We start from the raw sequence: 22,362 nt of genomic DNA, 5'->3' as shown, positions 1-22,362 counted from the left end.
CTGTCTGTGGCTGTGGCCTCCAGCTATAAATAGGTGTTCTGATTCTATTTTCTTTAAAAAAACAAGCACCAGACTGTCACCACAGGCCCAGAAAAGCTCTCCCTGGCTGGGGCAGTGCCCCACTCCACCCCAGCCATTGTGTCCAGCCTCACCCCACCCCCGGCTGCAGGCACCGGGGCCCTGCAGGGCAGAGGAGGACTGAAGGAAGCTTGGAGGTAAGACACGTGGGGGGCAGAGCTAGGGCAAGCCCCCAGGTGCAGCCCCTCGCTGCTGGGTCAGCCAGGGAATGTGGCACCCCCCCCGCCCTGTTGGGCCCCTCCCTCCTATCTTGCCATCTCCCGTCACCAGTCTTGTCCCTTTGAGGCTCACAGTGTTAACAGAGAGAGGTGACAGTCACACAACTCCCCAAGCCACGGTTGAGTCTCTTTGCACCCCAAATGCGGAGAAGGAGCTATGGGGAAGGGTGGGGGAGGACTTCTCCCCTGAAGGGGCATGAGGGCATTTCACAGGCAAAAAGGAAAGAAGAGCTTGCTGGGCAGAAGGCCCAGCCTAAGCGAAGGCCAGAATGGGGACCTGTTAGGTGCCCAGGGTCTGGTGAGGCTGGCACGTGGAGTGTTCAAAGGAGTGAACAGGAAAGCCTGGCGGGGCAGGGGCAAGGTCACCCAGCACCTTCAGTGCCACACCAGAGGGCAGGGGCTCGAAGGCATCCAGGCAAGGGAGGAGGATGGAGCACCTCAGTTTAGGTTAACTGTGACTGCACCTAGCAAAGGGAGGCAGCAAGGGATGGTGGCCATGTGTCCTGTGGGATGGCACAGAGAAGCAAGAGGGGGAGACAGACCTGAAGGACAAGTCATGGAGCCGAACGGAGGGAACGTTCATTCATGGTCAGGAAGAGGGAGAGGGTCAGAGCAACTCTCAGGTTTCTGCCCAGCGGTGGGTGCGTGTGGGGCCTTCACTGGGTGGTGAGCAGGTTGGAGGAGAGATGATACTGAGTCTGGCTTGAGCGGGTGGGCTTGGGTTTGGGGGTTCCTATAGGTGTTCCCGGTGTAGACGTCTAGGGGGCATTGACAAGCAGGCCCAGAGCCCTGGAGACTTGGTGCTTGAGACAGAGATATGGGCACGACAGCAAAGAGGCAGTGCCTGAGGTCAGGGGAGAAGAGGTCGGCTGGAGAGAGGGTGGCAGAGGTGGGGCACAGCTCAGTGAGTGCTGACGGACTGAAGGGGTCTGCGGAGTTGTCAGATGGGGGTACTAGGCAAGGAACTATTCCAAGAGGAGTCAGGCCTGCCCAGCAGTGGAGCAGGGGCCAGGGGGTCTGGGGATCTCTGGCAGAAGCTGGTTAGCACAGAGGCCACCAGCAAGGACACTGTGGTGTCCTGGTCCACCCTCCTAGGCCAGGCACAGCACCAGTGCCAGGAACGTGCTCCTCTGCTTCGCTGCTGTGAGACAGCAATGCTGTTAGAAAATCCCTCCTATGGGGCAAATGTCACCACCATTTGATCCTTGCATTCCCTTAGGTGCTCATGTTTCATCTGTTGGTACCTGTGTATGGGCCTCCTGGATGGCAGATGCGCTGGTCCGGAGATGCAGGCCCTGGGTCCTGTCCTCAAGAGCCTCCAGTCTAGCCAGGCCTGTGGCCTCTCAGGCCAGAGGTGGCTGTGCTGTACCCACTGTAGTGATCACACCTCCCCACCAGCCCCTTCCTGCTGGGCTGGGCTGGCCAGGGGCCAGGGGTGTGTGTGTGTGTGTGTGTGTGTGTTGGGGGGCTGATCCCTGACCCAAGCCTCTGCTACCCCCAGTCTCCTGGATGTGGGACTTCTGTCTGTGGGGTCATCCCACCCCTCTTTCCTATATTTCAGATGGGGGAACTGAGGCACAGATGGCTGTGGCTTCGCCAAGGCACACAGCCCGTTGAGCACAATCTGTGCCAAATTCGTCCAGGCTTCTGTCCAAACCCACAGTCATTGCTTCCACTGTCCCCCATCCCAGCTCACACACTCACTGTCTCCAAGGCCAGCCTGCCAGGCTGGGGGAAGCCCTGAGACACCTCCCCAGCAGCCCTGCCCTTAGCGGTTTCTCATCCCATAGCGATGGGGAGACTTGGAGATGAGCAACAGGCGTCCCACCTCTGGCTTCTGCCCAAGAGAGGGGCTGGCCCATCAGAGAGCAGGCTTCTCACCCTGGGCAGAGCCCACACCCCTGCCTCTCCACCCTCATCTCTCACCTCCAAGACCCCCATGGGCATGGGTAGCACTATCAGAGGTTTCTGGAATGCGCTATCTGCAGCCAGCCTTGAAGAAGGTCCCTCCCTGATCCAGTGGCCCCAGACCAGATCCCATCCAGCCACACTGGGAAAGGCCAGCTGCCAAACCACCCATCGAAAGCAGATGCTTTCCCCTCCCTTCCTCACTCCCCCCCACCTCCAACCCCCCCCCCCCCCGACCCTGAGACAGGGGGCTGAGGACCGAGGACCGAGGACCGGAAAGGAAGGGGAAAAAGTGTGTCTTCCCAGGCAGGAGGCCAGCTCTCACACCCTCCTCCCACTGGGGCCAGCCACAGATGCTCCACTTCCGATTCACAGGCAGCAACAAAACCCACCCCCACCCTCCCGCCTTCTGTGTGCACACCCCCCTCCCTGAACCCACAGCACTCTGGAGCCACACCCACAGGGGCTCGAATCCCAGCCTTGCAGCTGCTCATCAAACAGATAACTGCTGTCTTTGCCCCTCAGTTTCCTCACCCGTAAAATGGGAGCAGCTTCACAAGGACCCGGTTGCAGTGGGGGACTGCAGACCCATGCCAGGCGAGGGTCCTTCGCTCTGTTTCTTCCCTGCCAGGACCCCTACCTCAGCCTGGGCCCACTGAGATGAGGATCCCACCTTGCTTCTGGGGCCAAGAAAGCCAGAAGGAACGGGATGTGGAAAAGGGCATAGACATCCACTCAGCTGCCCCATAAGGAGGAAAATTATAAGGCAAGGAAAGGCCGCTCGGAATTGCTCCATGCCACAGCAGCCCCACCCTGGGGAGCAGCAGGGCCTCCACAAAGACTCCATTGAGGGCCCCGCTTCCTCCACGCCCCTGCCCTCCAGCCTGGGTGGACTCTGGGCTGCTTCTTCCAGCAAAACCTCTCATTTTACCTTCCACTTCCTCTGTGCCCCACGTGGCCCCAGGGTTGGAACATGTGGCTGGGATCCCAGGACACCAACCCTGCCCCTGTCGACGTCTGTGGACCAAGCTCAGCACCTCCCACCCCAACCCGTTCCCTGCTTCCTCTCCAGGGGTACTCACCTTCCAGAGGGGATCCCTGAATTGGAAGTGTTCCCCAGTGTATGCCACTCAGCATGGGTGGCCTCCGGATGCCTGGTTAGAGGACCAGTAGCTGAGACCAGTGACCAGAGTCAGGGCTCAGCCAATAGCCAAGGAAACTGTTGTCCTGCCCTGGCCTCCTTGGCCTTGCAAGGAACCAGAAAGGCAACCAAAGACGTCAAGTACCCCGAGAGTGAGTCTCAGGGCTCAAGAGTTCTTGGAGCGAGGAGGGATGGGGCCACCTTGACCCCAGCGAGGTCTTCGTAATGTTGAGATGGGGAGGTGGTCAGACAGGGCCTGGCGTTCCTGCTCTCTGCTGAGACAGCTTTTGTCTCCCAAGAGGAAGGCTGCTTCTTTAAGTCCCATGTGATTTTGAACTAACCTACCGTTGTTCCTATGGCTGTGGCTCACAGGGCAGGAGAGGAGCAGGCGGTCGGTAGACCTCTGGGTTATTCCCCAGTCTGGAATCAGCGGGTAGGAGAGCCAGCGCGGTGAGCACAGTGGGTCTGCAGGTGTGTGAGCCTCTCGCAGGCAACCAGCCCTGGCAGGTAGTGAGTCACCTAGCCTTGGCTCTATGACCCCTGTGTCACCACCAAGGGCAGGTTATGTTGCCCCTTTGGTCTGACCTGAAGTCATCCCCGTCACTTTCCCCCGTTACCTTCAGTGGTAACAGGCTTGGTGGAAGGTCATAGCTCGGTTTGGGAGGGCTGAGCCTTGGGGGGGACTATGGAACATGCTGAGGGAGGGGCAGACACCTGAATAGATGCCGTGACCGCTTCTCCCTTGCCCCAGAGCCCAGGGAGGCAGGCGTGGCCAGGGAGTCATGGTCCAGTACCCAGAGCCAGACTGGGCCCACCGCACCAGATCCTCACCTGCCCACGCTCACCTCGACCCGCTGTGACACGTGGCGCTGCCCTACACTCAGGCCCACACGCAGCCCACTGTGTCCGTTCAGGAGTCTGCAGTGCTCTGTGGGGCTGAGTTCTCATCTCAGAATATTTGCTTTCCCAGCCCTGAAATGGGCAGGAGCAGTCAGCCTCACCGGCAGTCCTGGGAGCTGAAGCTCTGGTTCTAAATCAGAGGGAACTTTGCACCCCACCCTCCTCAGGGGTCCCCTGGCTTGGCGGCAGAGTGCTGGTAAAGAAAAGGCAAGTCCCTTGGAGGCGTGAGAGGAGGGGATCAGGCCTGAGGTCCAGAGGGCCTGGGTGATGGGAGCAGAGCCCCGGGCCCATCCCTGCTCTCACACAGGGCCGGCATTCAGCCCCCAGGTGGGCCACTCACACACATACACACACACACACACACACACACACACACACACACACACACACACACACACACACACACACACACACACACACACGAGGGGAGACAGAGAGCCCTTCATCCCTGCCTTGGCCCTCCCGGAACATCCCACCCCGCAGCTCCCCGTCAGACTCCCTCAGGGGGACCCTCCCAGCCTCACCACTGCCTACCCAGGGCCGGGATCTGGAACCAGCATCTGTCACCCCTGGTGCCAAACCCCAAGAGGCTACGGTGGAAAAGCCCAGCTTCGCCCCTCCGTCCGCAGCTGGCTGGTGGGGCGCCCCTCCTCACTCTCCTGGACCCTGCGCACAGCAGCAGGCTCACTGCCGACATCCTGCCTTTTCTGTCTCTCTTGGTTTCCCTCCCCCATCTCCTTCCTCAGGCCTCCGTCTGGATCCCTGAGTTCAGTCTTTGTGGAGGAGGGGGTCTTTATTTCTCATTCTCACTTTTACTGTCTTTCTCAGGCTTTCTGTATCTCCCAGGTTAGTTCTCCTCTTCCATCCCCGTCGCTACGTTATTATATTTGTGCGTGAATGAATGAATGAATAATGGTTCCAAGTCTCTCCCCATCCGTCTCTCACCTCCTGCTCCGCCTTGGTACCACTGGATGTACCTTCCCCACATCCTCATGTCCAGGTCTCCCACCACCCACCCTTGACTGTGGGGCCGGGCACTTTCCACCGGCCATCCTGCCGGCAGCTCTGGGCTCCCAAACTTTCTCCCTTATAAAGTCAGGCAGGAGCAGACACCCAGGAATGCTGCCGCTGCCCGTGACGCATGCCGGCTCTGGGGCCGCCTGGCTGCTCCCAGGCAACCAGGAATGTGGTGGGAGGGAGCGCACAGAGATTGACTGCCTGGGGTGGGGTGCCCAGGCAGGCAGGGCTCCAACAGGTGGCAAGGCCAGGAGCTGCAGGCTTTCTGCTTCTCTCTGTCAGATTGCTTCTCCCCTGGAGCCTCAGTTTGTCTGTCTGGTAAGTGGAAGCCAAGTACCCTACTGCAGACAAGGGCCACAGAGAACTCTGATGTTGTGGAGCCCATCACCAAGAAGTGCGGGTCCCGGGGCGGGGGAGGCAAGTCTGCCTCTCTGGACTGTTCTGGGGCAAGGGCGGTACTCCCAGTTACAGCCGGGATGGGACAGAGGGAAGAGGGGGGCCAAAGACCAAGAGAGGGAGAGAAGAGGAAAAGCAGAGGCAGAGACAAGGGAGATGTGGGACAGAGACGGGGAGAGAGACAGACTGGCCAGCCCCAGGGGTTCTGAGGACCCAGAAGGAGCAGGGTCTGCAGCAGCCCCGAGACTGGAAAGGCACTCATGCTTGAGACCCTGCCCCTGGCCAGCCTGGGAGGGAGTGGGGAGCCTGAGAGAGACTGAGAGGCCAAACCCGCTGATAGGCAGAGGGTTGAGCGCCATGATGGAAGTAAGCCTCATGTTTGGGGTCCCTCAGGGACAGGGACCAGGTCCCCATTCATAAACATCCTAGGAGTGGCCCAGGGAGCCAGGAGATGCCAGCATAACCCATGCTGTGCCAGAGGGTGGCTTGTTGGGGGACCTTGGCCTAGGCTTCATCCCCCTGTGTGAGAAAGGGCCACAGTGGGGACAGATACAGACTCTTTCTGTGCCCCCAGCCCTCCTCTCAGGAAGAGGGATGGAGCGCCCACCCTGGGCCCAGACAGCAGCGCCCTGTTTGTGGGCAGGAAGGGTGGGAAGCTGTGGGATTCTCCACCTTCAGCAAACCTCTCGGGCGGATGGGTGCCGGGTGGGAGGGGCTGCAACCCTCCAGGAACACACTGCCCCTTTCATGGAGCCAGGCACAGCCAAAGTCATGGCGGGCGGGCACCGAGGGGCAGGACAGGCCTGGGCACAATCACTGCTCTGTCCTGGCAGCTCCCAGCCCACACGCATACACATGCACAAGCACACAGCCTTATGCAAACCCAAAATACACTCCCAGCAGCCACCCACACACTTGCACACACATGCAAGCACACATCTACACCCCCCTGTACATTCAGCTGTGTATCCTCTTCCAGGCAGAGAAACCCATACCTGTGGCACTCGTCCTGACCCTCCTACTTGTCCCCCAGACCCTTTGGGGCATCCGGCCCCCCCATGCCAAAGGCCTGGAGCCACCCAAGCAGTCCACACCATTAACCCTCCGCACAGTCACGTTTGAGAGCAGACCCAGACCAGAAAGGGACCTCCAGGACTAATCCCCACAGACAGGAGGAGGAAAGAATGGGAAGGAGTGCCCATTTTACAGAATGGTGACACTGAGGCCTGAGTTGGGCCCCTTCTTCTGGCCCAGAGGGCAGCACACACAGCTGCTGCAGGCCTGAACTGGTGTTTTGATGAATCATGGGTCTTCTTGGCCCAGGAGAGTCAAGGACAGTTCTCCAGGCAGTAATGATGCCTCCTCTCCTCCCCTCACTGCCCTGGCAGCCCTCTCAGGCTGCTGAGCCTGGTGTGGCCCATGCTTCTTTTCTCTCTACGCCTCTGTCTTCAACATTTCCAGAACCTGTATATCCCTGCCAGTCTCTTGTCCTTGCTTCCCTCTGAGACTGCCCATTTCCCTCCCTCTCTGCTCCTCTACACAACCCTCACCGCCCCCAGGAAGCCCTCCGGGATTGACTCCAAGCTCATGACTTCTTTATGCTGCATCCCCTCTCCATTCGAAGTCCCTCTCCAACTGTCCCCCTGCCCCCAGCCCAGAAAAGGGACTCTGGGTTCTTACAACTGCAGCCCATCAGAGACAGTAAGAGAGGCAGCAGAAGGAGACCAGGAGGTGGGGGGAGTGGCACTGTCAGAGTTTCCAAAATCCTGGCCAGCAAGGCCTCAGAGGCCTCCGTTGGGGCGAGGGGGCTGCCCGGCCTGTGCGCTCCCAGCAGCACAAGGCAGCTTGTGTGAGCCCTTTCCCGCCTGGCCCCGCAGGAAACAGCAGGGCTCAGCCCCTCAATGGGCCCATTCAGCCCCCAGCTCTCTGGAAAGAACCTCTGCTTCCTGTCACCCTCCCACTCTGGCCTGGAGAACCAGGCCTAACAGGCTGCTACCCTCCCCTGCTGGGAGGGTGCTGGAGGCAGGTGGTTCAGTAGTTAGAGACAGCCAGCGACTTAAGTTCCTGCCTGCTCCTCTGCTTGACGGTGCCCTGACAGGTTGACATCCACCTTTAGCAAAAGGGAGTGTGGGTGCGGGCTTGTGCTCGCTCCCGCACAGGGGAAGCAGTGGGCCCCCAACTCCTGCGTGGCAGGCAGGTAAATGTTTAGCAACAGACTCTCCTGGAGACAGGGAGCCCTGATTTGCAGTGTTTGCCTCTTTCCGTGGTATAAATATTCTCACTGGGCAACGTCACCTGGCTTGCAAAATTCCTGAAAATGTAACAATCAGCTCTTGCCAGCCGTCCTGAGTTCCTACGTGCCACCGTGGGGGCCCCACCCTCCGGGGCCACCCGCCCCTACTCTTCGGCTGCGGCTGCCCTCAGCTTAGCGTGCTGCGTTTTGTCCTTAAGAATCGATGATCTTGCAGATAAGGCACCCCCATAGGTGCCTGCCAGCTGCCAGTTCCCTGGTCTGTCCCTCACGGGCACCGAGGTGTCCTGGGCCTGCTGGGCTGTGTCCGCCTGGATGGTTTTGCAGTTCTCCTTTGATTCCTTTAGCTTCCCAGACAAGGCTCTGGTGTTGCCAGCAAGTGCTGGCCAGAGGGGATAAGTAGAAGGGATTTCAGCTCAACCCCGGGGGGAAGAGCGTCATCCTTCTTGGACATCCCTCCATCCCTCCAGGCTGTGTTGGCTGCCCTTAGGACATACAAGTCTGGGACTCCAGTGGTTGATGCTACTTCTTCAGGTACATGTCAGCTGGCTCAGGCTGCCCGGGGACCAGCATGTGTATGGCTGGTGCCAGATCATTCCTATCACGGCCATCAGCCTTTACTCACTCTCACCGGATTTAAGGGAAGCCCAAGGGGGGGTGAATCATCTCTGTAACCCATTCCCGTCTCCCCAGCCCTGGATGTCAAGTGGGGAGAGTCAACGTTATATTTGGCACTAAACTCCACAAAAGGAATGGACCAGAAATTGTGGCATCAGGTTAGAGGCCAAGGGAGGCTAATTTGGGGAAACTGCCTGGAGGGGGTGACAACTTAAAAAGAGGAGGTGTCCCTACCCAGGGACCCCTGACCCTGGGAAACCCCAAATATGACCGTCTGTCTTGGGAGGCCCTCTGGCCTGCCCATCAGGCCGTCATCCCCTCCCAGGCCTTGTCTTCAGCCTCAGACCGAGGCTTGAAGAACTCAGCCTTGTCATCCCTGGCTTCCTGGCCATGGTGGAAATAAAGGGGCCAGATCTGACCGCTCACCGGGGACCTTTAATAGCTAAGCAGCAGGAAGCGATACAGGGTGATGGAGGAAGTTTGGCCCATTTTGGGTCCGGCACTGCACGTGGTCTCCGTCTAGCCTCAGAGCCTTTGCTCTTTGATGGACTCAGGCCAACAAGCTGCCCCCCCTGACCCCCAAAGACGGCTGGGAGCATGGCCCAAGAGAGGTGCAGGGATGGATGGGTTGCCTGACTTACCACCACCAGAGCCCAGCTGTGGTCCCAGCCAACCCAGGGGCTAAACCATATGGGCGCTTAGAAGGAATTTGAGCAGAGATCAGTTTGGGTAGAGGTGGTGGTTCTCCTAGAGCTTCATTCCTGGGGGTTTTGACCATCGAGCCAGGTGATCAGGCCAGTGACCATTTCCCTTTGAGCCAGACCCAGGATGGAGATTCCTCTGGGGCCCAGGGGAAGAGAGCCAGAGCTGCCAGAGGCCTCTGGCCCCAGAAACCTCCGAGGAAGAGACCTGAGATGCTTGAAATGCTGGGTCTGGCCTCCTTCAGAGCCAGGGTCTGGGCTGGACACAAGGTGAGGCCGTGCCTTCTGGTGCCAGGACCAAGCAGGTGCTGGGACCAGCTGAGGTCATGGGAGAGCGCCACATAGAAGAACCGTGAGGGTGTACCAGCATGCAATGCCCTCCCTGCAGCCCACCCGTCCACCCTGCAGCACCTCTCCTCCAGGCAAGGGGCTAAGCTTCACCACAGCTCTCTCTGTCACACAGCCTCCTTCTTCGGAGAGAACCACCTGGAGGTTCCTGTGGCCATGTCTCTGACTGACATAGACCTACAGCTGGAGTTTTCTACGTCCCAGCCCGAAGCCCTGCTTCTCCTGGCGGCAGGCCCGGCTGACTACCTCCTCCTGCAGCTCCACTCTGGACGCCTGCAGGTCAGTGACATCTCCCTGCTGGATTCCTTCTCTAGCTTTGAGTGGCCCCCAACCGGCTGTGTGACCTTGTGGAAGTCACTTTTGCCTTGAGGTCTCAAGTTCCCCACTGTGAGATGGACAGAAGCATCCCAGAAGGTGTGACTTCCTCGTGAACCAGCTCTGCCCTCCTGCCCTCTAGCCACACTTCTCACCACGACCCCTGGCTGGTCCTTTGTGTCCTGACCACCCTGGCTGCTTTCAGCTCCCTGCCACCTTGTGGTCTCTCACTTTGGCTCACTATACTCCCTCTGCCTGGTGCAAGCCTCGCTCGTTCCCTGCACCTGCCTAACTCCAGCCTCTCCTTGAAGTCTCAGCATGGGCATCCCTTCCTCACCTGGACTGGGTCCCCTCTCCTGGGTTCCAGCACCCCCGTGCGCTCCTCTGGCGTAGCACCACTCACCCCGATTCACCACGGTCTGTCGATGATGGAACGACCAGTACTGCCACAGCTTCCTCAGTTTTCTGTTTCATCCTTCAAGTCACCACAAGCTTTATTGGCAAAGAGTCTTCTGGCTCTCTCTTGAGGCTTCCCCCTAACCATGAAGAGTTTGAGAACATGAGGTCTTAGTCCAAATTTGGAGGGGAGCCGTCTGCTTCCACACCCCAGGGGAGAGAGGCCTCTGGTCCTCTGAATCCCTCAGCTGCTTTCAGTCCATCTGATGCTGCCATTGCTTCTCACTGCCACAAGGTGTCACTGTTGAACACGGCCTGGTACAACCTAGCACTGATGCTCTTCCTCCCTGCCAGGTATATCGATGGCACACCCCTAGAAAGGTGCTCCATACGTGGACTCTCAAGGCCATACGTTCTTAGTGCTCTGCTCTTTCAGTTTCCATACCACCCATTTTACCATCTGGTTGTGGGAACACCACACCAGAGCCAGCTGTGGTGTCAGTGTCCTGGGGACAGAACCATGTCTCTCTTCTCTCCCCAAGGACCTCCCCTTGGACAGGTCAAAACACAGAGCATCTGATTGGGCTCCCCATTTCTGAACAGTGAGCCTGGCTGCCTCAGTGACCCCACGGTGTTTTGGTCTACTTAGGGGGACTCATCAGGGGATTCCCAGGTGCCCATTGTGCCAGGGGAAGAATCTTCCGTATTCCAAGGTGATTTTTCTAGCACCTCTCACCCAAGGAAAGAGGGGAGACATGAAAGAATCTAGGCTGAATCTCTAGGAAAGCATCTTGCTGTATGACAGGACTGTGTGGGCAGGGACCACATCGGATTCACATCGGGGTCCCCTGAGCCCATCCAGGCCTGGCACAGAGATCACTTTGGTGAGTGTTTGGGGGATGCGTAAAGAGATGGCAGGAAAGGGAGAGGAGTGGCGTGAGAAGCCTTTGTCCTAGGCCCTCTGCTCTGGGGACCCCAAGTGTGGGGGACCAGTTATGCTTTTACTGCAGAAGTGATGGATTCAGTGTGCCTCCCCCATCCCCCATTCCCCCGTCTCTCCTCAGGTCAGATTTATCCTGGGCCAGGAGGAGGTGAGGATGCAGACCCTGGCAGAGACACTGCTGAGCGACTCCATTCCCCACACTGTGGGGCTGACCGTGTCAGACAGCTGGGCCTCCTTGTCAGTCGATGGGCTCCTGAATGCCTCCGCCCAAGTCCAGCAGGCCCCCCTGGAGGTCCCCTATGGGCTCTTCCTGGGGGGCACCGGGAGCCTTGGCCTGCCCTACCTGAGCAGAGCCAGCCGACCCCTGCGGGGTTGCCTCCACACAGCCACCCTCAATGGCCGCAACCTCCTTCAGCCACTGACCCCAGACGTGCCTGAGGGCTGTGCTGAGGAGTTCTCTGCCGGTGATGACGTGGCCATGGGCTTCTCTGGGCCCCACTCACTGGCTGCCTTCCCTGCCTGGGGCACTCGGGATGAAGGCACCCTGGAGTTTACACTCACCACACGGAGCCGGCAGGCGCCCCTGGCCTTCCAGGCAGGCGGCCGGCATGGGGACTTCATCTACGTGGACATATTTGAGGGCCACCTGCGGGCTGTGGTGGAGAAGGGCCAGGGCACTGTATTGCTCCACAACAGTGTGCCTGTGGCCGATGGGCAGCCCCACGAGGTCAGTGTCCATGTGGACGCTCACAGGCTGGAAATCTCCGTGGACCAGTACCCCACACGTACTTCCAACCGTGGGGTCCTTAGCTACCTAGAGCCACGAGGCAGTCTCCTCCTGGGGGGGCTGGATGCAGAGGCCTCTCGCCATCTCCAGGAGCACCGCCTGGGCCTGGCTGTCAACGTCTCCCTGCTGGGCTGCCTGGAGGATCTCACCATCAATGGTCAGAGACGGGGGCTCCGGGAAGCCTTGCTGACTCGCAGCATGGAGGCTGGCTGCAGGCTGGAGGAGGAGGAGGAGGATGCCTACGGCCCATACGAAGCTTTCTCCACCCTGGCACCTGAGGCTTGGCCGGCCATGGAGCTGCCTGAGCCCTGCGCCCCTGAACCAGGGCTGCCTCCGATCTTTGCCAATTTCACCCAGCTGCTGACCGTCCGCCCGCTGGTGGTGGCCGAGGGCGGCACAGCCTGGCTGGAGTGGCGGCACGTGCAGCCCACGCTGGATCTGAGCGAGGCCGAGCTGCGCAAATCCCAGGTGCTGTTCAGCGTGAGCCGCGGGGCCCGCCACGGCGAGCTGGAGCTGGACATCCCGGGTGCCCAGGCACGGAAGATGTTCACCCTCCTGGACGTGGTGAACCGCAAGGCCCGCTTCGTCCACGATGGCTCCGAGGACACCTCTGACCAGCTTGTGCTTGAGGTGTCGGTGACAGCTCGGGGGCCCGTGCCCTCCTGCCTTCGGAGGGGCCAAACGTACATCCTGCCCATTCAGATAAACCCCGTCAACGACCCGCCCCGCGTCATCTTCCCGCATGGCAGCCACATGGTGATCCTGGAACACACTCAGAAGCTGCTGGGGCCGGAGGTCTTCCAGGCCGATGACCCAGACTCCGCCTGCGAGGGCCTCACCTTCCAGCTCCTCGGTGTCCCCGCCGGCCTCCCTGTGGAGCGCCAAGACCAGCCTGGGGAGCCAGCGACCGAGTTCTCCTGCCGGGAGCTGGAGGCGGGCAGCCTAGTGTACGTCCACCGCGGCGGGCCCGCCCCGGACCTGACGTTCCGGGTCAGCGACGGGCTGCAAGCCAGCCCCCCGGTCACGCTGAAGGTGGTGGCCATCCGGCCGGCCATTCAGGTCCGCCACAACACGGGGCTGCGCCTGGCCCAGGGTTCCACTGCACCTGTCTTGCCCTCCAACCTGTCGGTTGAGACCAATGCTGTGGGGCAGGATGTAAGCGTGCTGTTCCGACTCACCGGGGCCCTGCAGTTTGGGGAGCTGCAGAAGCAGGGGGCGGGCGGGGCGGAGGGCACCGAGTGGCGGGCCACACAGGCCTTCCACCAGCGGGACGTGGAGCAGGGCCGCGTGAGGTACCTGAGCACCGACCCGCAGCACCGTGCCGAGGACACCGTGGAGAACGTGGCCCTGGAGGTGCAGGTGGGCCAGGAGACCCTGAGCAATCTGTCCTTCCCAGTAACAGTCCAGAGAGCCACGGTGTGGCTGCTGCGGCTGGAGCCTCTGCACCCCCAGAACGCCCAGCAGGAGGCCATCACCACAGCCCACCTGGAAGCCACCCTGGAGGAGGCAGGCCCGAACCCCACCGCCTTCCACTATGAGGTGGTTCAGGCCCCCAGGAAGGGTAATCTTCAGCTGCAGGGCCTGCGGCTATCGGACGGTCAGAGCTTCACCCAGGATGACCTGCAGGCTGGCCGGTTGACTTATGGGGCCACAGCACGTGCCTCAGAGGCAGTCGAGGACTCCTTCCGTTTCCGGGTCACAGCCCCACCACACTTCTCCCCACTCTACACCTTCCCCATCCACATCGGTGGTGATCCGGACGCCCCTGTCCTCACCAACGTGCTCCTCTCGGTGCCCGAGGGTGGCGAGGGCGTCCTCTCTGCCGATCACCTCTTTGTCAAGAGTCTCAACAGTGCCAGCTACCTCTATGAGGTCATGGAGCGGCCCCGCCACGGCAGGTTGGTGTGGCAGGGGGCACGGGACAGTGTCACCGTGGTGACATCCTTCACCAATGAGGACCTGCTGCACGGCCGGCTGGTCTACCAGCATGACGACTCTGAGACCACGGAAGATGACATCCCCTTTGTGGCTACCCGCCAGGGCGAGGGCAGTGGTGACGTGGCCTGGGAGGAGGTACGGGGTGTCTTCCGGGTGGCCATCCAGCCCGTGAACGACCACGCCCCTGTGCAGACCGTCAGCCGCGTCTTCCACGTGGCCCGCGGTGGGCAGCGGCTGCTGACCACCGATGACATGGCCTTCAGCGATGCTGACTCCGGCTTCGCTGATGCTCAGCTGGTGCTGACCCGCAAGGACCTCCTCTTCGGCAGCATCGTGGCTGTAGATGAGCCCACTCGGCCCATCTACCGCTTCACCCAGGAGGACCTCAGGAAGAGGCGGGTCCTGTTCGTGCACTCGGGAGCCGACCGCGGCTGGATCCAGCTGCAGGTGTCCGACGGGCAGCACCAGGCCACAGCGCTGCTCGAAGTTCAGGCCTCAGAGCCCTACCTCCGTGTGGCCAACGGCTCCAGCCTTGTGGTCCCTCAAGGAGGCCAGGGCACCATTGACACAGCTGTGCTCCACCTGGACACCAACCTAGATATCCGCGGTGGGGATGAGGTCCACTACCATGTCACAGCTGGCCCACGCTGGGGGCTGCTGCTCCGGGCTGGCCAGCCAGTCACAACCTTCTCCCAGCAGGACCTGCTGGATGGGGCCATTCTCTACAGCCACAACGGCAGCCTCAGCCCCCGTGATACCCTGGGCTTCTCTGTGGAGGCAGGGCCTGTGCACACAGATGCCGCCCTACAAGTGACCATTGCCCTAGAGGGGCCGCTGGCCCCACTGCACCTGGTCCAGAACAAGAAGATCTATGTCTTCCAGGGGGAGGCGGCTGAGATCAGAAGAGACCAGCTGGAGGTAAAGGGCTGAGGGCGTGAGCAGGGGTATGGGCCAGGTGAAGGGGATCCTTCCCTCCAGCCTTCATGCCACGCGTGCTTGGATGGTTTGGGATGTGCCTGTGGTGGCTTCTGGGCCAGTGTGTGTATGTGCCTTAGGTAGGTAACTGTACATGTGCACGTTGGGTGCCTGAGGGTTTCTGGGGTGTTTGTTGTACATACAGCTGCCTATGGGTTACGTGTTCCTCCACATGTCATGTGCACACATGTACATGCTGTGGCCAACCATTCAAATTCCTGGGCCCCACCCAGACCATAGACTCTGATGTGGAGCCTGAGAATCTGTATTCGAACAAGAGTAGGCTCTCTGGAGGATTTTAACAGGTACAAACTTTGAGGACTATAGGCCTTGACGACAGGCTTGGTTGCCCCCACCGCCCAGCTCCCATGTCCTCAGTTCTTTTTTTTTTTTAATATTTATTTATTTATTTTTATTTTTAGCTGCATTGGGTCTTAGTTGAGGCATGCAGGGCCTTTGCTGCGGCTTGCAGGCTTAGTTGCCCTGAGGCATGTGGGATCTTAATTCCCCCGACCAGGGATCAAACCCACGTCCTCTGCATTGGAAGGTGGATTCTTAACCACTGGACCACCAGGGAAGTTCCCCATGTCCTCAGTTCTTTCCCCAGACCAGACCTCGGGGTCTGGACAGGGCTGCTGACCACCCAGGAACCTCACAGAGCAACCACAGGCCATCCAGCAGACCCATTGCCTTGCTGTGCAACCTCACACCAGTTGCTTGCCCTCTCTGGGCCTTATTCTCTTACACTGCCAACTTCTGAGCCTCTTGTGGTTCTGGCTGTCTGGACTTTAGGGCAGACTGTGACTAAACATGTCTGTGGTCGGGAAGTCTTCTGCCGGGAGAAGGCAGCATTTGAGCCAGGCTTTGAAGAGTCAGGGATTTAACAGCAGAGAATGAGGGGACAGTATTCCAGGCAGAGGGACAGAACAGGAATGTGAGTTTGGGGGTGGTGTATAGCCTTTTATGGCTGGACCATCAGATGAGGAAGCACCTTCCCTCCAGGCCCTAGACTGGACTAGGGTCTGCAAGCTGCCTGGGGCCTGTACTGTAGGAGTCTGTGTCGCTGAGAAGGATGGGGCGCCCTCTTGTGGCAGTAGCATGGCAGGGGGAGTCAGTGTGTGTGTGTGTGTGTGTGTGTGTGTGTGTGCACGTGTGTGCGACATATATGTGTCTCTGTCCAAATATTTGTGTGTGGTGAGACTGTGTGTCCGTGTCACTGAATCTGAGGATGTGTGATTGTGTACGTCGCCGAGGGAGTGTGTACCTCAGAGGCTTCAACAGCCTCCTTCTGTGACCCCTCTCCTAACCAGGCAGCCCAGGAGGCAGTGCCACCGGCAGACATTGTGTTCTCAGTGAAGACCCCACCGCGCTCTGGCCACCTGGTGATGTTGTCCCACGGCGCCACGGCAGCCGAGCTGCCCAGCCTGGACCCTGTGCACAGCTTCTCTCAGGAGGCGGTGGACGCGGGCAGGGTCCTGTACCTGCACTCCCGCCCTGAGGCCTGGAGTGATGTCTTCTCCCTGGATGTGTCCTCAGGCCTGGGTGCGCCCCTCGAGGGCATCCACGTGGAGCTGGAGGTGCTGCCCGCTGCCATCCCACTGGAGGCGCTGAACTTCAGCGTCCCCGAGGGCGGCACCCGCACGCTGGCCCCTCCACTGCTCCGCATCACTGGGCCCTACTTCCCCACGCTGCCGGGCCTTGACCTGCAGGTGCTGGAGCCACCCCAGCATGGGGTCCTGAAGAGAGAGGAAGGACCTCAAGACAGGACCCTCAGCACCTTCTCCTGGAGAGAGGTATGGTCAGGGAGGCCCAGGGTGCAGCCCAGCTCTGGGGGCAGAGTCTGGGGGTATGCACAGATAGGAGGCAGGAGCCCGCATTTACAGAGCACCTCATCTCACCCTCCCTCACTGGCAGAGAGAGATGAATGTCCCCATTTCCTCCACTCCTTCATTCCTTTGCTCTGGGAGAAATGATTGTCCCCATTGCCACCTGCAGAAACGGAAGCTCTGGAGGAGTCAATCTCCTCCTGCACCCAAAGGCAGGGCATGAAACGTGCTGGGCCTGAGACCCACCATGGGTCTCAGGCCTGCTGGGGCCTGACCTCTAGCCCTGGGCCTGCCTGCAGGTGGAACAGCAGCTGATTCTCTATGTGCATGACGGGAGCGAGACGCTGGCAGACAGTTTCGTCCTAGTGGCTAATGCCTCAGAGATGGACCGCCAGAGCCGTCCCGTGACCTTCACCATCACCATCCTGCCTGTCAACGACCAACCCCCCATCCTCACCACAAACACAGGCCTGCAGGTGAGAGCATTCTAGGACCACCTCCCACCTCCCCTCACAGAGAGAGGCCAGCACATAGCTCCCCATCTGTGAGCCTCAGTTTCCTCCTCTGTAAAATGGGGATCCTGCCACATGCCTCACTAGGTTATTGGGAAGAGAGAAGAGCAACTGCACTGAAAATAGAACACAGGTGTGGGGCTTTGTTTCTGGACACTTATAAGTGCAATAGACAGCCTTGTGAATGGACATGCTTGGTCCTGCTGTTCCCTGGACTCACCCTCATCAGGAAGCTTTTTCCATGGCTCAGGACCAGGACTCCTGAAGAAAGCTCTTTCAGACCCTTAAGGGTGGATTCCAACTGCTCTCTACTCCCACCGCCAGCAAGTGAAGGCCACCGCTTGGCTGGCCGATCCCCTGCCTCTTACGCTACTGCAGAATAGTGGTGCTGCCATCCAGCAGAGGTGGAAGTTGAGGCCCAGAAAGGTGACGAGACTTCTCCAGGGTCACAGTAGAAGTCACTGGTGGAACAGAAAGGGTGTGGCTTGACCAGGGCCGCACAGCAGGGTAGCAAATGGGCAGGGTGTTGAATGCTGACTTCTAGAGTGTGGACCCTGGGTCAGCAGCAGCCATGGAAGGTTTCAAAAGAAGGCTGACTTGGGCTGTCTGTGACATGGGGCTCTGGGAATCTTTGGTCGTGTAGGATGTGCCTGTGGAGAGCAGCCCCGTGGTGGGGAGGCCAGCAGAGGTTAGGTTTCGGGCTAAGGGCTGCCCTGGAACCACAGTCAGATGGTGCTGTGTAGCACTTCAGCCACCAGGTGGTGCTGTCCACCGTGTTTGTGCCAGGAGCCCTGTGCTGAAGCCTGGCATCTATGCCTTGCCGCCTTCTTTCCAGAGCTCTGGCTGAGGTCAGCCTTGGGCTGGGGGAGGGAATCCCAGGGGCTCAGTTTTCCAGGTATGGGAGCCCCTCCCCAGTACTGCTCATAAGTTGCTGACGCAGCAGGACCTGTAACAGGACCCTTGGAACAGGAACAGGATCCTGCCCTGCTCGCAGGTGGGAGGCTTGAGGGGGGCTCCCCTTCACTCTGAGCGTGGGGTGGGGCTGCCTGCCCCCAGGAAGCCTTCACCCACCTGCCTGGGGGCTCGTGATTGCACTGGAAACACCTGGGCCCCCATCCCAGTGCTGCAAGACACTGGCCTCTCCAGCTCACCAAGCCTCCCACCCCATCCCTCACCAGGAAAGGAAGCCCATTTCTAAGTATCCTGGGCAGACAAAAATCACGATTCCCATCGTGTGCCAGCCCCTGCCCAGACTCACCATGGAGGGTCTGAAGGGAAACCCCTGCCCTGCCAGTGAGCCACATTGAGCAGCACTTTGGGTCAGGGTTGGGGATCTCTGGGGAGGGGGTGAGAGCTGGGGTCTTCTTGGGGTTCATGAGCTGGCCTTGACGGACAAGCAGGACTAGAGCAGATGGAGAGCAGGGAGCCTGGGCGTGGGAGCCCTGGGCCAACAGGGGAAGATGAATGAGGTGGAGGGCCCTTTGCGCAGGGGAGCCCAGATGGCAGTGTGGTTGGAGCCCTGATGGTGGCCCCAGGGCCAGGGAGGAAAGAAGTGGGTAAGCTTGGTGGGGGCAGAACCTTCGCACGCTTGTATCCCCAGATGTGGGAGGGGGCCACTGTGCCCATCCCTCCGGAGGCCCTTAGGGGCACAGACAGCGACTCAGGCCCCGAGGACCTGGTCTACACCCTTGAGGAGCCCAGCAACGGACAGGTGGTGCTGCGGACAGCGCCGGGCGCCGAGGTCCACAGCTTCACCCAGGCCCAGCTCGACGGCGGGCTCGTGCTGTTCTCACACAGAGGTGGGTGCCGAGAGGTGGGGGTGCCCCGAGGATGGGCACCGGCGTGGGCCAGCGAGACCCAACTCCACGTTTGTCCTAGGAGCCCCAGACGGAGGCTTCCGCTTCATCCTATCTGATGGCGAGCATACTTCCACTGGACACTTCTTCCGGGTGACGGCCCAGAAGCAGCTGCTCCTCTCACTGGAGGGCAGCCGGACGCTGACCATCTGCCCAGGTGGGTGTGCCACGCCAGGGGCAGGCTGCCTCCCCAGCAGTCACAGGCCTTGCCCTGCCTCCTGGTCAGAGACTGACCGTCCCCTTTTGCCTCTCACAGGGTCCGTCCAGCCACTCAGCAGCCAGAGCTTGAGAGCCAGTTCCAGCACAGGCATCGACCCCCACCACCTGTTCTACCGTGTGGTACGGGGGCCCCGGCTTGGCCGGCTATTCCACACCCAGCAGGGCAGCACCGGGGAGGCCCTGGAGAATTTCACTCAGGCAGAGGTAAGGACCACTCTCTACAGCCACCGCTTAGACTCCATCCAGCGTCAAGTGGCCCACTCTGCCCCTGGACACACATGTAGACACGGGTACCAGCTCCAGCCTCGTTGGCAGCCACTCCCTGGGGCTGCCGTGGTCCAGGTTCTGCATGCCCCGCCCTCCAGGAGCTACCAGGCTGGTAGGGCAGATGGGGCTTAGCGTTCCAGGGGCAGGAAGAAGGATGCGGGGAGTCAGGGCTATAGGGTCCCAGGGCAGGGATCAGGTTCTGGGGCTTGGCTTCCAGAAGGAACTGCTGTTGGACCCTAGGGGGCTGGAAAAGGCACACTGCATAGGGGACCCTAGACAATCCAGTGGCTGGTGAGGGGCAGTGTTTGGTCTGGAGGGAATAGAGTTTGAGATAAAGGCAGCTGTTGGGCTTGTGGGCAGAGGTGTGAGCCTGGGGCTCAGGTCAAGAGCCAGCCAGAAGCAGAGTGGGTCCTGAAAGCAGACGAGTGGACAGAAGCAGCCGAGTAAGTCAAGCTGGGAGTGGAGCTGACATCCATCCGTCGTGGCAGCTTCAGGACACAGCTATCCCAGAGCACAGCAGAGGCCACCAGTGAAAACTAGAACTCTCAGCCATGGGAAGAGGCAGACCTCTAGGCTGCCTCTGCTGGCATCACAGAGCTCTCTGTGCTAACTGTGCCAGTGGGGCCAGCAGCCATCGCTTAAATTAAGGCCCCTTCTAAGTGCAGGAGGTACCAAGCATTCCAGGGCAGCCTTGGATCTCCCTGAAGGCCGGAGTGCGGTGGGGGTGGTCTTTCAGGCATGGGGAAGGAAGTAACCAGGGTGGGAAGATTTCTCAGGTCGCCGACATCAACATCCCCCAGGCCTGGGTTCTCTGTTCTCCCAGCTTCTGCCATGGCTCCCTTCCTGCCCCTCCCCACAATGAAATATTGAGCAGGCTGCAGCAGCTGTGCACCTGAATCCCTGGGAGGCTTTGTCATCGGATGCCCAGGAAGGGGGAGGGAACAGGATGAGCCCTTCAGGCCCCTCCCCCACCCTGCAGTGCTTCCCGCACACCCCAGCAATCTGAAGGACTGAATTGAATGGCCACCAGGGGGCCAGGCTGGCAGCGCCCCCCGGGGAAGCTGGGAGGAGGCTTCGTGGCAGACACACCCTCTCCCCTTGGAGAAGTGGGCAGGGCAGGACTGGGTGGTATCTGACAGTGCCACTGTGCCACAATACTCTGAGCTGGGTAGGGCAGGGACCAGGTGTCCCCATTTTACAGATAAGGAAACTGAGGCTCACGAAGGTCAGGGGACTCTATTTAGAGCCCATGGCTAGTAAGAAGCAAAACCAGGGCTATGCCTTCGGACTGCTAGTCCAAGATTCTTTGACCAAAGGACACTACTGATTCCCAGAGGTCAGGGACCCCTCCCCACCTTGCCTGTGACTTACTTCATCCCCAGCCAGACACCTCCCACCCACAAGTAGCTCCTGTACGCAGGCATCCAGGCTGTCACCCCCACTCCTGAGGGTCTCCGTTTCCTTCCTGCCCACCCGTCAGCCTGAGCCAGAGGTTACAGCTGGCAGTCCTTGCGGGCCACAGCTGGCCCACAGATGTGTTTTATTTGGCCTGCACATGCATTTAATATTTTAAAATTAGGGGAATCACACACACCAAAAAAAAAACAAAACCCTGATTTCCGTTTCTTAAAAGGCCTGTGTTCCCTCTTCCGGCCATCAGCTGAAGAGCAGCTACCCCTTTGACTGGGCTCTGCTCCCCTTCTCGACCATGCAGGACTCCCCACTTCACCACAACCCCGCTGCTCCTAGAATCTCCTGCACACCGTGACCCCAGTCGGCTTCCATCTCACTATTGCATAAGTCTTGTTTTTCTGAGAGAAGGAAAATAGTTCCCTGTGTCTCCTAAAAGGGGAAAACAGAAGATAAGCCAAGAGGACACATTGGGATTAGAAGGGGGAGGGAACGGATTTCTTGATGGAAGTGGAGACTATCCCTTGGTGTTTAACAGCGGACGGCCCTAGAGAACACTGGGTGTGGCTGGAGTGGAGTTGCCATGGGAGGAGTTGGAGGAGGTGAGGTCATGGGTAACGGGGTCACATGGGGTCTTTGAAGCCAAATGGTGGTGAGCCATTTCACTGTCTGAGCAAGAGAGACAGAACCTGACTTTCGTTTTTAAAGACTCACTCTGATTTTTGCATGAAGGACAAACTGTAGAGGGGGGTGGAGCAGGGGCCAAAGCCAGGACACAGTTAAGAGGCTCTTGTGGTAATCCAGACCAGAGATGATGGTGTGTGAGGGGAGGAGAGGAATCAGGGGTGACCCCAGGGTGTGGGGCCTGAGCCACTGGAAGAACAGAGCTGTGCCCTCTGGAGTGGGAAGGCTGGGAGAGGCGGGGCAGGTCAGGGATTGTCTGAGACATGCTGAGTTTGAGATGTCCCTCGGACATCCTCGAGGAGCTGCCCAGGAAGCAGGTGGCTACGAGCCTGGAGTTCAGGAGAGCACAGCCCGGGCTGGAGATACCAATAAGGGGGTCATCTCATGGCTGGCATTTGAGGACATGAGACCCACCAAGAGCACATGGGCAGTGCCTGTAGACAGAGTCTCAAGGCCAAGCCACAGACATTGCGGAGAAGGGGAGGGACCAGCCAGAGCATCTGTGAAGAAGCGACTAGTGAGGTTGGAGGAAAACCAAGGGAGCAGAACTTCCTGGAAGCCATCGGGTGGGCTGGGGGAAGGAATGCTCAATTGTGTCCAGTGCCTCTGAGAACCAGCCGCCGGGTCCAGCAACACAGAGGCCGTCGTGCCCTTGGTG

The 22,362-nt window shown here is 59.6% G+C and overlaps 1 protein-coding gene across 1 annotated transcript in view; it reads left to right on the top strand.

Annotated features, from left to right (window-relative positions):
- The window catches only part of CSPG4 (chondroitin sulfate proteoglycan 4), a gene marked incomplete at both ends in the record, with an annotated part of 34,410 nt that overhangs the window by 9,091 nt on the left and 2,957 nt on the right, over positions 1 to 22,362 (top strand). Inside the window, 7 exons of the mRNA XM_082839979.1 lie at positions 9,692 to 9,855; positions 11,352 to 14,873; positions 16,241 to 16,723; positions 17,056 to 17,232; positions 18,869 to 19,067; positions 19,147 to 19,281; positions 19,381 to 19,547. Of these exons, the coding sequence (XP_082696105.1) occupies positions 9,692 to 9,855; positions 11,352 to 14,873; positions 16,241 to 16,723; positions 17,056 to 17,232; positions 18,869 to 19,067; positions 19,147 to 19,281; positions 19,381 to 19,547 (4,847 nt within the window). The remainder of the gene's footprint in view (positions 1 to 9,691; positions 9,856 to 11,351; positions 14,874 to 16,240; positions 16,724 to 17,055; positions 17,233 to 18,868; positions 19,068 to 19,146; positions 19,282 to 19,380; positions 19,548 to 22,362) is intronic.

This window comes from Leucopleurus acutus (assembly GCF_964270905.1).
Source record: "Leucopleurus acutus genome assembly, chromosome: 1".
In the NCBI taxonomy this organism is placed as follows: Eukaryota; Metazoa; Chordata; class Mammalia; order Artiodactyla; family Delphinidae; genus Leucopleurus; species Leucopleurus acutus.
The sequence above is the reverse complement of the archived record's forward strand: the minus strand, read 5'-3'. Positions and strand labels throughout refer to the sequence as shown.